We start from the raw sequence: 15751 nt of genomic DNA, 5'->3' as shown, positions 1-15751 counted from the left end.
TATATTTGTTTAATGATTAAACATCCTGGTTACGTGAAACAACGTTAAACTCTCTTAATGACAATTTGCTTTCCATATCAAATGAAGTAGTACTAATAAAATTTTGTAAAAATTATGAAGAAATGTTACGTTGAGGGGAAAAAATATGGAATCACAGTTAGTGTTTTTTTATAGTCTTATCTATGATGGCTTGAATTCTTTGGTATGAAACGATATTCTTGCCAATTTCCAGAATTAAATCGTATTTTCAATGGCGTTTTCCATGTTAAATTTGCATTTTGACAATCCAAATGCAAACTGTGTTATTGTAGATATTAGTATTAATCGCCACGTCTGCTACTTTCTCTGCGTCGCACCAAAAATCAAATGAAAAACCCAATTCCCTTTGAACTGGAATTTACGAAGTTACGAACATCTTGAAGGAAGTTTATTCTGTACGACTTTATACAGTACAGATCAAAGCATAGATATAAAAAATAAAATGACTTAACCATGGACTACACATGAATACAATTTAGATTACATCGTACAGCCACTCAAAAAAAGACAGTGTGGTGATTATTTAGTTTAAATGTAGAAATGCATTTCTACACTCTCTAGCGTTCTCCAGTGTGACTTTCCATGTGCATGTTAAGGATTTAAAGTTTAAAGGAATAGTTCACTCAACAATGAACTTCAAGTAGTTCCAAATCTGTATCAATTTGTATAAACACAAAGGAACATATTTTGAAGAAAGTCTGTAACGAGACCGTTTTGGCCACTATTGACTTCCATAGTATTTTTTTCCCTACAATGGAAGTCGACAGTGACCCAAAACGGTCTGGGTGCAAACGTCCTTCAAAATATCTTCCTTTTCAATTTCCATTTTGCGTAAACTACTCCTTTAACTTATTACACGCTGCAAGGCTTTTCTCCGGTGTGGATTCTCATGTGGAGTTTAAGGTTTCCGTTGTGAGCAAAGCTGTCTCCACACTGGTGGCACGTGAAGGGTTTTTCTCCCGTGTGAGTTCTCATGTGGCCGTTCAGGCTTCCTATGTGAGTGAATCTCTTTCCACACTGTTGGCAGACGAAGGCACTCTCGCTGTCTCTGGTGTGTATTCTGATGTGGGACTTGAGGTTTCCCCGTTGATTGAAGGATTTTCCACACTGAGGGCAGACGAAGCGCTTTTCGGTGTGAATTCTTAAGTGACTCTCAAGAATCGATTTACAAGCGAAGCATTTTCCGCAATGTTGGCAAGTAAAAGGGCTCTCCCCGGTGTGAAATTTCATGTGGCTTTCCAGGTGTCCGTGTTGAGCAAACCTCACACCGCACTGCTGGCACGCGTGGGGCTTCTTCTCGGTGTGAGATCTCACGTGCCTGTTGAAGTTTTCTTTTAGGGTGAAACTCTTTCCACACCGAAGGCATATGAAAGGCTTTACTCCGGCGTGAATCTTCACGTGCCTCTCAAGACTTGCTTCATGAGAGAAACTCTCTCCCGTTTGATCTTCAGGGGTTCTCTGTTGAGTCTTTTGGAGATTCTCACGTTGATGTGCTATTTCAGATTGACCGAGAGCTTCTTTCTCTTCTTTCGCTGCCATTAGGTCTAAAGTGAAAAAATAAATGAATGAAACCTCAGTTTAATGGCACAAGATAAGACATTAAAACATTTAGATATGCAGTAGACAACATTTGAGTCGTCCTAAGACAAGAACTGGTATTGTTTTGGTTTTAGGACAACTTTGGTCAAATTTAACACTTTTTTTTAGAAATTGGGCACATTCTCAGACTCCCCCAGAGTTATTAATAAGTTGAGTTTTACCATTTTGTAATCTATTCAGCCGATCTCTGGAGCCGGAGATAGCACTTTAAGCATAGCTTAGCATAGATTATTGAATCCAATTAGACCAGTAGCATCACATTAAAAAATAGAATTAATGTTTGAGCTCAAATTGGGATCCGTAATATTTTATGTTTTCAAAAAAATTATCTTCTGATCAGCAAGCATTTAAAAAAAATAAATGCATGCCTGGTTCAGGAAGGGGGCCTAAAAAATGGCCAACAATTGTTTTCCTAACTTATTTATTTTAAGTTCAATTGTGCTTTTTTGGTGTAGTTAGAAGTATTTAGTCTTAAGTATCTTAATATATGGGGAAAATGTGTTCGATATTCGGCTTTTGGTGCAGTCTTTCATTTTGTTCAGCTTCGCCCAAGAATTTTCACTTCGGTGCATCCCTAATATCGATCTATACATTGGTTATACGATATACTTATTTTTATTGAGTCACAAATGCAACCAAAATACACAGGCTACCTGCGATCACGAAGCTGAAAAGTAAATCTAAGCTTTCCACCCATCTCCTATTTATTTCGTAGTTCACATCATTTTTATTCCCGACCTGTTTGTTCCTCAGGATCTTCACGTTTGACCCCGAACGCTTCTTCGATCTTCACGTCTTCTTTCTCCCCTTTGATAAACACAATCTTTATTTGTTCCTCGGCATCTTCCCGTTTCACCCCGAACGTTTCTTCGATCTTCAAGTCGTCCTTCTCCTCTTTAATAAGTGCCATCTTCGCTTGTTCCTCGGGTTCTTCTCGTTTCACGCTGAATGCTTCTTCGATCTTCATGTCTTCGCGCTCCTCTTTAATGAACGACATCTTTCGGGCGTTACGCTGCTTTTTCTGTGTCGGGACGCTGTCGAGTTTAAGATGAGAATAATTATCAGAAAAACGGTAAGGGAGTGATAGTTCATGGCCTGAAAAGAACATCACAATTGATTTAAAAGAGAACAATAACACTATAAACTAGCACTACACATCATATAAATGACGATATGTACATTTAAAATACATATTAAAGTCCATAATTGTTTACATTTAATCTAACAACAAGTTTCTAGTTAGTGTTCTCGTTTGATGTGACGTCAACGTGCGGCGACTCGAGCGATTCGGTTCACTGAATCATTTAGCAAAGCAATTCATTTTAGCGCCACTCGCGTTTATGAAACGACAATTCCCGATAATAGAGAGCGAAACGAGAGCACGGTGTCTGTTACTCATTTGTGGATGCGCTTCAGTCACAAAAACAACGTGCGTTAACGTTGGATAAAGCATTACGTTGCGCTCGATAATATTCGATTCGGTTTACAAAGCTTGTAAAAAAAAAAGAAAAGACTGAATTATCTGTATCGATTTAAACACTATCATTGCTTTAAACACAAACCTTTCTTCGGCCGAATCAGCGGAGCGCGGCGCGGCCTTATGACGTCACATCGCCAGGTCAAAATAAAAGTCTGATACGTATGCTTACGTACAGAAAACAGTGCTTTAAAAAACTTGTCTAAAAGGCAAAACAGTCATATTTGAGTGCAAAAAGCATTAAGCAAATTAAACTTGATAACTTTAACAGTAAAATAGTAAATATTAATGCAAAATTATTATTTGTATCCAAGTCGTATTCAAATTTAATGCATACCAGCAGTAGCAGTAAATTAGCAATGAATAATTTCTAATTAAGCTTTGTGCATATCGATTGCTTTTTAATAGTGATGCATTTTCTGTAACTACTCCTGTGGTGTTTCCCGTCACAAGCTTCAGGATATGTGAAGAAGTGAAGAAAAAAATGCCGCCCCATCGGTAAAATTTACATTTAGTCATTTTGCAGACACTTTTATCCAAAACAACTCACAATTAGGGAATACATAAAGAGGCAAACAGAGAGAGGAAGTGTTTGTAATACCAGCCCCAGGTAGCGTTCAAATAGTGTCGAAAGAGATGAGTTTTTAGCTGTTGTTTGAAGAATAACAGGGATCCAGCATTTCAGATAGGGGTGGGAAGATCATTCCAACAGCCAGGAACAGCAAGCGAGAGAGATTCTGAGAGTCACTCGCTCGCTGATCTCAGACATCTGGAGGGGATGTAGCTTTGTCATAGTGAATGAAAGTAGACGGGTGCTGAGCCTGTGGCTGTTCTCTATGCAAGCAAGCATCAGTGTCTTGAATTCGATGCAAGCTGCAACCGAGAGCCAGTGCAAGAAGATAAAGAAAGGTGTAATTTGGGCTCTTCTGGGCTCATTGAAGACCAGTCACACCACTGCCTTCTTAATCGTCAGTAGTGGTTTCATTGTGGTCCAGCCAGAAGAGCATTGCAGTAATCCAGCCTAGAAGTTACAAGCGCCTGGACAGGAAGCTGTGCAGCATGCCATGTAAAAAAGGTTCCAACGTCAGCTGGTCGTTGAAGATTACACTAAGATTTCCAACCGAAGTTGATGGTGAAACTGTAGACAAACCCAGCTGGATGGTGAGAGCTGAAGTGGCCCAGGAAGACAAGAAGCTCAGTCTTGGCCAGGTTGAGCTGCAGGTGGTGATCTTTCCTCCATGCTGAGATGTCTGAGATTCGGGCAGCTACTGTTGGGTCATCTGGTTAAATCAAAAGGTAAAGCTGTGTGTCATCTGCATAGGAGAAGCCAAGCGCCTGTATGAGGGGACCCAGTGTTGTAGGGTATGTGGAGAGGAAGAGGTGTCCAAGAACAGATCCCTGAGGAACCCCAGTAACCAGCTGATGCGTTTTGGATACCTCTCTTCTCCAGGCCACCCTGAAAGACCTACTTGTGGAATAACCGTGATGCCCAGTGACGAAAGAGTGGACAGGAGGATCAGGAGGATGACTGACGGAGTCAAAAACAGGAGATAGATCCAGAGTAAGTGTAAGAGTAAGTTACTCATGGCCATGTACAATGCCTCACAACTGATCTCAGGCTCAGATGTTCTGGCACACAAAACTGGAAAAACAGAGTTTCGAAGTCGTCGTTGTCGGTTGGTAGAATTATACAGGATTTCTTGGAGATGCGCGTGTCGCGTTCTTTAACATTCTGCCTAGAAACAAACTCTCTCACGAAAGAAGCCAGCCGCCGTGTTTACAGCTGTGATGATGAGCGCTTCACATCGCCGCCAAAATTCGATTTAAGAACGCCTGTGCAGTTGAGCAAAGGAAGGTTTAAATTTAAATAAATAATAAAATACAATTTTTGTATGGAAGTCTATGAGGACACTTCGCCCGTTACGCCATTACTCGACACTGATTGGACTATATATCCAGAGACAGGACAAACGGTTTAGAGTAGTGATAGCTAGCGTAACACTGTGGTACCGGAGCATTCGGACCCTCACAACCAGACTGCTGAACAGTTTCTTCCCACAAGCCATCAGATTCCTCAACAACCACATCTGAATGGACTTCCTGTTCCATAAGCATTCTTGCACGTCATATTTATTGTTGTTTGTATTTTGTGTTCTTGCACTAATTATGTCTTTGCACTGTTTGCACTAGTTTGCACACTGGGTTCTTTTGTATTGTGTTGTGTTGTAAGTGTGACTCCATGTAGCACCAGGTCCTGGAGAAACGTCTGAAAAGAGAACGTCTCATTTCACTATGTACTGCACAGCTATATGTAGTTAAAATGAAAATAAAAAGCCACTTGACTTGGTTGATATTGTGACTCCACTTGAGAACATATCAATCAAACACTGCAGTCCAACATGTATCGTTTTACTCGTGTCCTTTTATTTATAAGAATTTAATTCACACTGTAACAGAAACACAAATCAATTAAGTTAAAGTTTAGATGTTAGCTTTTAGTATTTGCAATTGTGAAGAGTTGAAAAAAAAACAATAAGGTGCGTCTTGGAAAAAAGGTTTTCTCTTCAGTGTGAATCTCACGGATTTTAAAGTTGGTTTTGATTGAAACGGTCCACGTTGATGGCGGGCGAAGTAACCGTTTTTGGTCTCGTTTGTCTACAGCTAACAAATCGTGTTTCTCGTATCGACTGTTCTCTTCTTTTTCTTCCGGTTATTGATACTCTTTCACTACCTTCAAATCTAAAGTGAAGAGAGACGAATACAAGTTAATGGACATCAAGACCAAGGCAAGAGTTAAAACATCCAAACCAACATTACGCAACAAAACCCGGGGTTATTATAGACCAGTCCTGGATCTGCTACCAATGCTTAAAATATTAGAAAGAGTCCTCTTCACTGCGCAGCGGTACTCCTCAACAGTTTCAGTCAGGATTTAAGCACGAATTGAACTTTCTTTTGGCATCCGATCACGAGTAAATTTAACTCAGTTGACAAACAGTATGTTGAATATAACGGTCAATAAGCATTTGCATGAATTAGGTCCAACTACTACCATTTAAAAGTAATATAAACAAATAGATGTCCCAACAAACACGAGTATGGGGCGCCACAAGGCTCAGTATTTGGTCCTTTCTTCTAGTTAGGGGTGGAATCTTCAGGCACGTCTTTACATCTTATCCAGCATTGGAGTTTCTATGCTTTTTATTTATAGTAGGAATATCAGGACTTAAGAAGGGGTGGGTCTTGGTTACAATATTTCATTTCAACTCATATTACTAAAAGTAATATTTTCAAGGTTACTGCACATGGCTACATTCTCATAGAAATTTTAAATAAAATCAATTTGTGCAAAATTAACTTTAAGCTATTATTTTTAAGTGTTCTTTAATATGTTTACAGACAGTTTAATATTTTTCTTGCGCAAGTTGACAAATAAAAATCAGGTGTCCTGTGGTGTGGCATGGCCAAAAAAAACAATACAAACGTGAAAATGATCTTAATTCTTAGAGTTACAAACAGCACGAGAAAGGCTGATCTTGAAAAGTTTTTCTGTTGTCGTCGCACCATAGGACACGTCAGACATGCCGTCTCTGAAGGACGGCATCATTAGAGCTCTCCGTTTATACTCGGTTTTCCTCAAAATGGCTGGAAAAGACGAAAGTCGATAAAAAGAGGCAATTCATTTCCGGTGGGAAATTCCCGCTTCCGTGGATCTGGCTCTCCGTGACCTTTGGCGTGGGACTCAAGGGTTGTTCTCCATCTGAAACGCTTTCCACACCGACGGGAAAGTCTTCTCTGCGGAGTGGACTCTCAAGTGCGACTTCAGATTTCCATTTTGTAAGAAGGTGTCCCCGCAGAGCTGGCAGATGAACGACTTCTCTCTGGTGTGGAGTCTTATGTGACTGTAGAGGCTTACTTTACTGCCGAAACTCTCTCCGCACTGATTGCACGTGAAGCAGTTATCTCTCGAATGTATCCTCCGCGCGTGATTATTGAGGCTCTCTTTGTATTTGAAACCCATTCCGCACCTCTCGCACGTGAAGGGCTTCACTACAGCGTGGATGTACATGTGATCTTTGAGGTTCCCCTTTTTAACGAAACTCTTCCCGCACTGTTGGCAGGTGAAAAGCTTCTCTCCGGAGTGGATCTTCGTGTGCTCTTTAAGGTTTCCTTTCTTGGTGAAGCTCTTCCCGCACTGTTGGCAGGTGAAGGGCTTCTCTCCGGTGTGGATCTTCATGTGCTCCCTGAGGTTTCCTTTGAGCGTGAAGCTCTTCCCGCAGTCACTGCAACTGTTCGATTCAGCCGTCTGATTGGAATCGCTTTCGGTCAGCAAAGATTGACTTCTCTCTTCTATCGCTTTCGGTTCTTCCTCCTCTTCTTTCGGTGCCATCGAGTCTAAAGCGGAAAAAGACCCAAATGAATTTTGCGTTCCGAAGATGCGCGAAGGTCTTACGGGATTGGACGAGCGGTCGATAGGCAAACTTTCTGGTTTTTTGGAACCGTGACGAACAAAAGGCAACAAACCAGTTTATCCGAGTTACAAAACAGGCGTCATGTTCCGTTCATTTCTATTCGCGCGTTCTATGCCTACGTTTCAATTGCGACAGTCTACTGAGGCCGCGGTTTATAAAGTTCAAAATGCGTATATGTTTAAACGGATGAGTAACGGTACTTCGTTCGCTTTCTATGTCAAGTTAAAATTTAAATGTTCGTCGAACAAAATCGCAGAAAACCGGAATATCGCAATGCGATCATGTTGGCGCTCGAATAAAGTGACGGCACAACTAGAAAAGACTAAATAAATAGGACCTCACACTAAAAGTGAACAAAATAAGGGTTTTAACACCATTTCACCAATTCCATTTTAAATCATTAGAATTAAAAATACATTGCTTAATTAAACTTGTTTTTAATCATTCGGTCCAATTGTGTCCCCTTCACAACTAAAAAGTGACATCTACATAGATACGTAGCGAATTATAACATTTTATCAAACAACGAACAATTCACCTACAATGGAGCATACGTACATTTCTTAAATACGTAAGGGATTATAATAAAACATACTGAGGAGTTCTTTAAATGTTGCGTATTTTATTTATTTTCAGATACAGCAGTGGCTATTTGAAAATGAAATGCTCAAAGCTCAATCCAGGGTCATCGCCCACCAGAATGCACTTTTTTGAGAATTTAACGTGGAAATGAATCGTTCCAGGTCAACAAATTAATCGAAAGAGACAACATATGCTTCAAAAAAAAAGCTTTTCCTTTTTTTTCATCTGTGTCCATACTTTGTGAGCAGGTGTAATTTATCTTTTCTCCATGCGGAGGAAACAAAAGCTGTACGTAAATAATAACTTACTGAAAACCAACCTGTTTGTTCCTCGGTGTCTTCTTGTTTGATCGTGAACACTTCTACAATCTTAATGTCTTCGCTCTCCTCTTTAATAAACGCCATCTTAATAAATATCATGTAGTTCTGGGAATATTACTGCGTCTGGGAAAAAAAGAGAAAAGTTAAAGGCCTTAAATTGACTGATTCGATTTAAAAAAATTAAAAAACTAACAAAAAAACTGAATTGTAAACAAAAGTGCATTCCCCCCAATATTAAGAAATCGTTTCAGAAATAGATATCGAACAACATGCATAAGAAAATATATAATGTAATGCGTCTCTTCACTAAAAGAACCGGTCGTTCAGCTCGTTTTGCTCTAGAGTGTGACTTAATTCCTCGCGCTATGTTTTTCATTCATTAAAACGAAAATCTTAAGCTTTATTGTATTTACGCGTTCGAAAGGCGGTTTTGTTTTTCCTCGTCGCTTTCCGTCAGTCGCTCGTGAACGCGCTTTGCTTTTAAAACCGCTATTGGATTAAGCGTTTTCGGGTTGCAGCCTGCTCGGTGATAGATTCATTCAAGTTCTTGTACAAACGAACGCTACACAAACAGTTCGCGTCGACCGTAATCACTTAAACACGTAAAACCACAAACCTGTCCTCAGCCGGATCACAACAGACGCAGGAACACGGCGCGGGCTTATGACGTCAGGCTCCTCCTCTTCCAGGTTTAAAGGTGTATTTTTTTATTATTTATTTATTTATTTATTTTTTAACATTAGACAACACTTTTGGATGACTTTATCTACAGTTTAAGTCGCGAGAGTAGCAGAATTCGATGGATGTCAAATATTAGCATTATTTAAAAAAACAGTAACACGACTGACACAACTCTAGTTGACCACTACTTTCAGTAAATATATATATATATATATATATATATATATATATATATATATATATATATATATATATATATATATATATATATTTATATTTTTTTTTGTAATTTACATATAGTTATGAATACATTATAGTATGGTATATGGTAGAAAAAAGTTTTTGACCTCAAAATAAATTCACTTTCCTGTAGGGATGAGCGATTTATACATTTATGGCTATTTATAAAGCATTAAATATAAACTTTGTCGACATTTAGTTTTTTGTGCTATGGATGTGACTTCTCTCTATTACAGACGTGATGAGTCTGAAAGCAAAATTTATCCGACAATGAAAACACTTATAAAGAGACGTCTAGTGGGTATATATTAGGGGTGACCCCAACTAAAGCTTTTTCTGCTCAGCTAGTCGTTCATTGAAGCCATTAGGCTATTCAACTAATCGCGTATTTTATATTAAATTATTAAATTATTACTACTAATCCACAGGAGCTTCGCTATATTCCACGCTCAAATACAAGTATAAAGTTGTAGAAATAAGCTCCTGAGCAGGGGAAATCCGTGAAAGATTACTTAACTTCGAAACAAAGATTCACCGATTTGTGCTGTAAAGAAAGGAATACGATTTAAATGACTTCTCACGCGCTTTGAACGGAAAGTATAAGCTTCAAAGTGGAATCATGGCGGAATCATTAGCTTTGTACTAGAAAGTTTCAAGCTAACCACATTAATATTTACTTAATCTTTGAAATATCATGACATGGCGCCGAAGCTTCCAGACCTCATTAACCTAGTTCTTACGAATCTGTTTAAATAAAGCGAGTATATTTACAGGCCTCCATCTTTCTTCGAAATACGCAATGTCGACAATCTCTCGGATATATGAAAATGCAATTCTACTTTCGGTGCACCCCTCATATGTGTGTTGGATAAATGTAGCGACTTCAATTAAAGCGTGTTAGTGCCGTAAAATAAAGACGTAAATGCACAAGTAAAACCGTATTTCATAATGACTTTTGCATGGAACTAAAGCGGGTTGATGGTACAGCTGATCTTTACCCTTCGGGGTCTGAGGGTGTTTTGGGGCCCTATTTTGACACCCCATGACATTTATGATCGTTTTTTTCCCAGTTGATTATAAATGTCAGAGTCGGAATCAGAATTTGGAGAAAAACTGATTCAATGGGTTCCAAAGCAAAATCACAGAGTAACGTTACAATTCATTACTTAATAATTACTTGTAATGTGTCCATTACAAATAATATTATCATTAAAACTACCAAATCAGTTCAGTCTTTTATTGTTAGATTAACATTAATGTGACAGACGGCCTACTGTAAAGGTATAATGTAAGTTGTTTTTCCCAATGCTCACTTAAGATGTGAAAGATTGTGTTTGCTTGAATACTTCAATAGGTTTAGCCGACTCTAAGTATATAGCTGTGTATGAGGACATCCACTCATTTGGCCTTAACAATATTCCATAACATTGGGATTAAACCTCTGGAGTCACACTGATAACTTTTCTTTAATGTTTTAAAGCTTGAAAGTTTAGGATGGACAGTTGTTTAATGGAAAGACTGAATGTGCTGGTAAAATATACACAAAAACGTATGAATCCCACGTCAGTTTATTTCTGGTTCTGCACCTGGCGAAACATGAAAGCATGTTTGAAATTAGCTCACTCTGGTGGGATTTCACACGTTAAAGATCTCCTTCACTTCTGAAACTCTGTAAACGTCTTCTCTCACGTGTGAATCTTCATGTGTTTCTTAAGGTGTCCTTTTTCAGTGAAACTCCTTCCGCACTGTTGGCAGCTGAAAGGTTTCTCTCCGGTGTGAATCCTTATGTGGGCATCGAGGTGTTGTTTGTGTGTAAAGCTTTTCCCGCATTGATTGCACGTGTAAGGCTTCTCTCCCGAATGAATCCTCATGTGCTCTTTAAGGTTTCCCTTTTTAGTGAAACTCTTTCCACACTGTTGGCAGGCGAAAAGATTTTCACCAGTGTGAATTTTTATGTGGGCTCTGAGGTGTTGCTTGTGTGTTAAACTTTTTCCACACTGAGAGCACGTGTAGGGCTTCTCTCCGGAATGAATGATTACGTGGTCTTTAAGGTTTCCTTTTTTGGCAAAACTCTTTCCGCACTGTTGGCAGGTGAAAGGTTTCTCTCCGGTGTGAACTCTTATGTGGTCATCGAGGTGTTGTTTGTGCTGAAAACCTTTTCCGCATTGAGGGCACGTGTAAGGCTTCTCTCCGGTGTGAATTCTCATGTGGTTTTTAAGGTGTACTTTTTGAATAAAACTCTTTCCACACAGCTCACAGGCATAAGGCTTCTCTCCAGAATGGATTCTCATGTGCTCTTTAAGGTTTCCTGGTTTAGTAAAACTCTTTCCACACTGTTGGCAGGTGAAGGGTTTCTCTCCAGTGTGAACTCTTGTGTGATATTTAAGGTCTACTTTTCTGTTGAAACTCTTTCCACACTGTTGGCAGGTGAAATATATTTTATCTGCTGTCTTTTGAGACTGAACGTTGTCTTCTGCATTGAGTTCTTGGCTCTCCTCTTTCAGTGTTGTCAGGTCTAATGCAAAAAAGGTAAATCCAAATTAATACCACTTTAAGTGGCAAAAAGAACAAACATCAAAACGAACAACATGTAGATCTTACACGTGCTAAGCCAGCATTCTTCTGCTTTGGGAGTCCGAAGACCTTATTAGCTGAATCAGGTGTGTGTGATTAGGGTTGGATCTAAACTTTGTAGACCTGTGGCCTTCCAGGAATTGAGTTTGAGACCAACACACTAATCTGTTAAATGTAATCTCAAAACCTCTTCCAATTATTTAACGCGATGATGATAATAATAGCTTTATTGCGGAGGTTCTGGAAGCATCCACTTTTTAATTGCACTAAATTAAGTAAAGCAAAGGTATACTTGTATTTTTCTCTTTCTCAACCTGAATCTTTGACCAACTTTTGAAGAGGCCTTCTAAGAACGTCTTTGAGAACAAGGAGGAAACAACTACTCAAGATCATTCAACATTAGCCCAGAGACTAGCCTGATATTGCCAGCCGAACGGTTCCTGACAGAACTGGAGAAAGAACTTGCGAAGTGTCAATCTTGACTGATGGGTGTATGTGTGAAATGTGTGACTCTGACAAGTAAACAGTGACCTTCAGAAAACAAGACTAAAACCGAACCAACTGGAATCGCATCAAGACAGATCATTGTGAATACGCACAAAGACATTCGCAGAGTATGAAATATTGCATAGTATGAAATATTTACTCTTGAAATTATAGTCCTGCACGTCCGCTGCGTTTTCAAAACTCTGGCCGTTTGATAATACCTAGAATATCAAAATCATCTGCGGGCAGCAGATCCTTTTCCTATCTAGCACCCAAACTCTGGAACAATCTCCCTAACACTGTTTGGGAGGCAGACACACTCTGCCAGTTTAAGTCTAGATTAAAGACACATCTTTTTAACCTAGCCTACACATAACACACTAATACGCTTCTATTATTCAAATCTGTTAAAGAACTGTTAGGCTGCATTAATTAGATCAGCCGGGAACCGGGAACACTCCTCATAAAAAACTTAAAAAATGTAAAAAGAATGGCATCTACGCTAATATTAGTCTGTTTCTTTCTTATTGCTTGTATCCTGATCAGATGGTGGATGCAATTCACTGAATTCATCATACTGTCATCTAATCTTATTAATAAGGAATTTATGCAGTTCTAAAAGCCATTATATACATCCCAGGGAACAGATATGGTATTTACAGGCTATAGATACTATTCTCTTAAACAGGCTATTATACAGATGTGGCCATTAGAAATGCACGTCACAGGGAAAAGGATGCCGACTTGCAGCAGCAAGATGCAGATGTATTATACTATATGAAAGAAATCAATTTTCTAAGTGTAAAAAAACAACCTATAGCTTCCGTTGTCTCGAAAAACTTTACTATTAGTAGTTTTACAACCCTTCAATCTAAACATGAAATCTCATTATACAATATTATGCCGTGTTTGACAAATATAGATTCGTCTCTACTAGTTTTGACAATCGCATCTGCATTAGAGCATCTCTACGTCTCTTAACACAACAGCTGCTACCTTTAAAAATTTTCCTTTTGTCTGGAACACGGATACATTCATGTATTTGGGATAACAAAGACCCTGAGATCTATCTCAATTAAATCTAGCGGCTTCTAGCAGCCATAAATTGTCTAACTTTGAGATAGAAACCACCTTCTACCAATATGTGGATTGAATAAGCGTCATCTTATATACCTTTGAACCTTACGTTTTAAAGAGCGTCACAATTTGTTTGCTAAATACTGGGGTAGCTTCCTCTCTTACTTGGCCATAACGAGACAAAACGTTTAGATATTATCTAATTTTAACAGTATTTATGATTCATTTTTGGCCCTGCGGGTTGGAGAATTTTTCCACATGTCTGTCTGTCCATTGTTCAAAAATATAATTCATTTTCTGTAGCGTTTGGACATTTGAATAAGAATCAAATGAGGCTTTGAGAAGGAAAACCAACCCGTTTGTTCCTCAGCATCTTCACGCTGGACTCTCGATGTTTCTTCTACCGCCATGCCTTCGCTCTCCTCTTTAACAAACGCCATTGTTGTTTGTTCTTCGGCGTCTTCGTGTTTGAATCTCAGCGCTTCTTCAATCGTCACGTCTTTGCTCTCCTCTTTAACAAACGCCATCTTTATCATAGCGTCACGTAGATCTGCAACAGATGAATCAGATTCTCGATAACAAGTATCTTCTGTCTTAAATAAGCAAGTGCTTTCAATTCACTAGAGAATGTGTGATGTTTCCAGTAAGTTAATGTTAACCCAAACCAGCCTGGTAACAAACTTTCTTTAAATTATCTTTCTTTTGTGTACAGCAGAACAAAGAAATTAGTTTCTTTACTTCTAGCAATAGAAAGTTACATTTATGAGTGAACAGCAAAAGAAAAATCAAGGAACAAAATGCATACATACAAAAATACACTCAGGAACACAAAGTGTGCCTTACTATGGAGCTCCGCACACGACATGAGGAGAAATACATGAATATCTTTATGATTATTTTTAATAATTAGTTCCCTCAATTTGTTACATCAGGAGCAAATATTAGTAGATATTCAACTAAATGAAAATGAAATGAACTCAAATACATGTACTGTTGTAAGAAATTCCTCATTTGTGACCAAGATATCTTTCGTTTTTACTCATATTGCATATTTATTTTAAAAACACAAAGCGTGTTTCGCTGAGGACCGTTTCGTGACTGATTATGAAGATGAATAATCTCCGAGCTGCTGGTTAGACAGTAAACAAATGGAGAGCGTGAGGGAAAGAAAGGCTATTATTGGATATGAAACATAACTCTGCTCTGCTTTAATGCCGTCTTTGGCTGAGGAGCTTTAATCACAGGTGAGGGAAAGTTTCTGTATTTTCAGCAGCTTGCGTTATAACATTATGGCAGTACCCCTTCAAATACTGGTGAACACCGCTCATTGCCATTTCTCTGAGTGAAAACGAACAGCTGCGTTTTAAACGGAAATAAATGACACTCACGGTTGAGCGTTAAACCGCTTTAATTCGCGGGGATCGCTCTCGCGCTCTCGTGAACGCCGGCTTCTTCTTTTCTCGCGGCGGCACCGATCACCGCGCGCGAGAGAGCCCCGTGTGGCCGGGAGGTGTTATCACAGACTATTTATGATTTACGCTACTTCTTTTCCCTGGTCAAATATTTCTAAAACTGGCTGTTCCTGAAAGAAGACTCAAAACCTTTTTTGACTTAAACTTTGTGTTCAGACTGTTGCATTTCTAGTCAAGTTCTAGACATCATGGACTCCAAAAGATGAAAATTATATCTTTTGCGCAAAAAAAAAAACGTTGTGTACATCTTTGTAATATTTATTTAAAATGTTGTTCTTTCGTAATTGTCTTTAACTTAAATTTAAGCTTAAATTTAGGACTGTTTTTTATAAGGCCTCCACAGATAATAATTCATTTTTAAGTGTTTCAGTTATTAATTATCAATGGCTGGTTTAATATTAGTTATTATTTGAAGCCAGAAGAAGGGCTGTTAAAAATGTAAATTCATTCTCTGCCACCAGGTGGCGCTTTCACAACGCACAAGGATTTTAAAAAGATTAATATTCGTAACACATTAAGTTATGTGGCAACTGTGTTTCCCTCCGCACTGTACTTTTTATGGTCTTGCTGATCTCGAAAATAATAATCGGAAAAATAAAATAAAAGAATATAATAAACTGCTTTACATTTTTCAAGTGCAGTGCATGTATTCTTAAATGCACCATTTGAGAAAAATGTACTAAACAAATGAAAAAAATGATATAAAATATATATATATTGACATGATTCTAA

The 15751-nt window shown here is 38.5% G+C and overlaps 1 protein-coding gene and 1 pseudogene across 1 annotated transcript; both read right to left on the bottom strand.

Annotated features, from left to right (window-relative positions):
• Positions 1-391: 391 nt before the first annotated feature.
• On the bottom strand, positions 392-3281 carry LOC122343078 (gastrula zinc finger protein XlCGF7.1-like). The gene is made up of 3 exons (XM_043237394.1): positions 3201-3281; positions 2377-2672; positions 392-1583 (listed from the first exon to the last, which is right to left on the bottom strand). Exons 2-3 carry the CDS (start codon positions 2633-2635, stop codon positions 892-894), a joined length of 951 nt encoding a protein of 316 aa, XP_043093329.1. The 5' UTR covers positions 2636-2672; positions 3201-3281; the 3' UTR covers positions 392-891.
• A 2236-nt stretch (positions 3282-5517) lies between these two features.
• On the bottom strand, positions 5518-15054 carry LOC122343154 (annotated as a pseudogene).
• Positions 15055-15751: the final 697 nt, after the last annotated feature.

Source organism: Puntigrus tetrazona, chromosome 4 (genome assembly GCF_018831695.1).
Source record: "Puntigrus tetrazona isolate hp1 chromosome 4, ASM1883169v1, whole genome shotgun sequence".
In the NCBI taxonomy this organism is placed as follows: domain Eukaryota; kingdom Metazoa; phylum Chordata; class Actinopteri; order Cypriniformes; family Cyprinidae; genus Puntigrus; species Puntigrus tetrazona.
The sequence above is the reverse complement of the archived record's forward strand: the minus strand, read 5'-3'. Positions and strand labels throughout refer to the sequence as shown.

Coding starts and splice junctions, on each gene's coding strand:
- LOC122343078 (XM_043237394.1), bottom strand. CDS start 2,635: ATGTCGTTCATTAAAGAGGAGCGCGAAGACATGAAGATCGAAGAAGCA. Junction 1,584..2,376: donor AGATCCTGAGGAACAAACAG/GTCGGGAATAAA, acceptor TTTTCACTTTAG/ACCTAATGGCAGCGAAAGAA.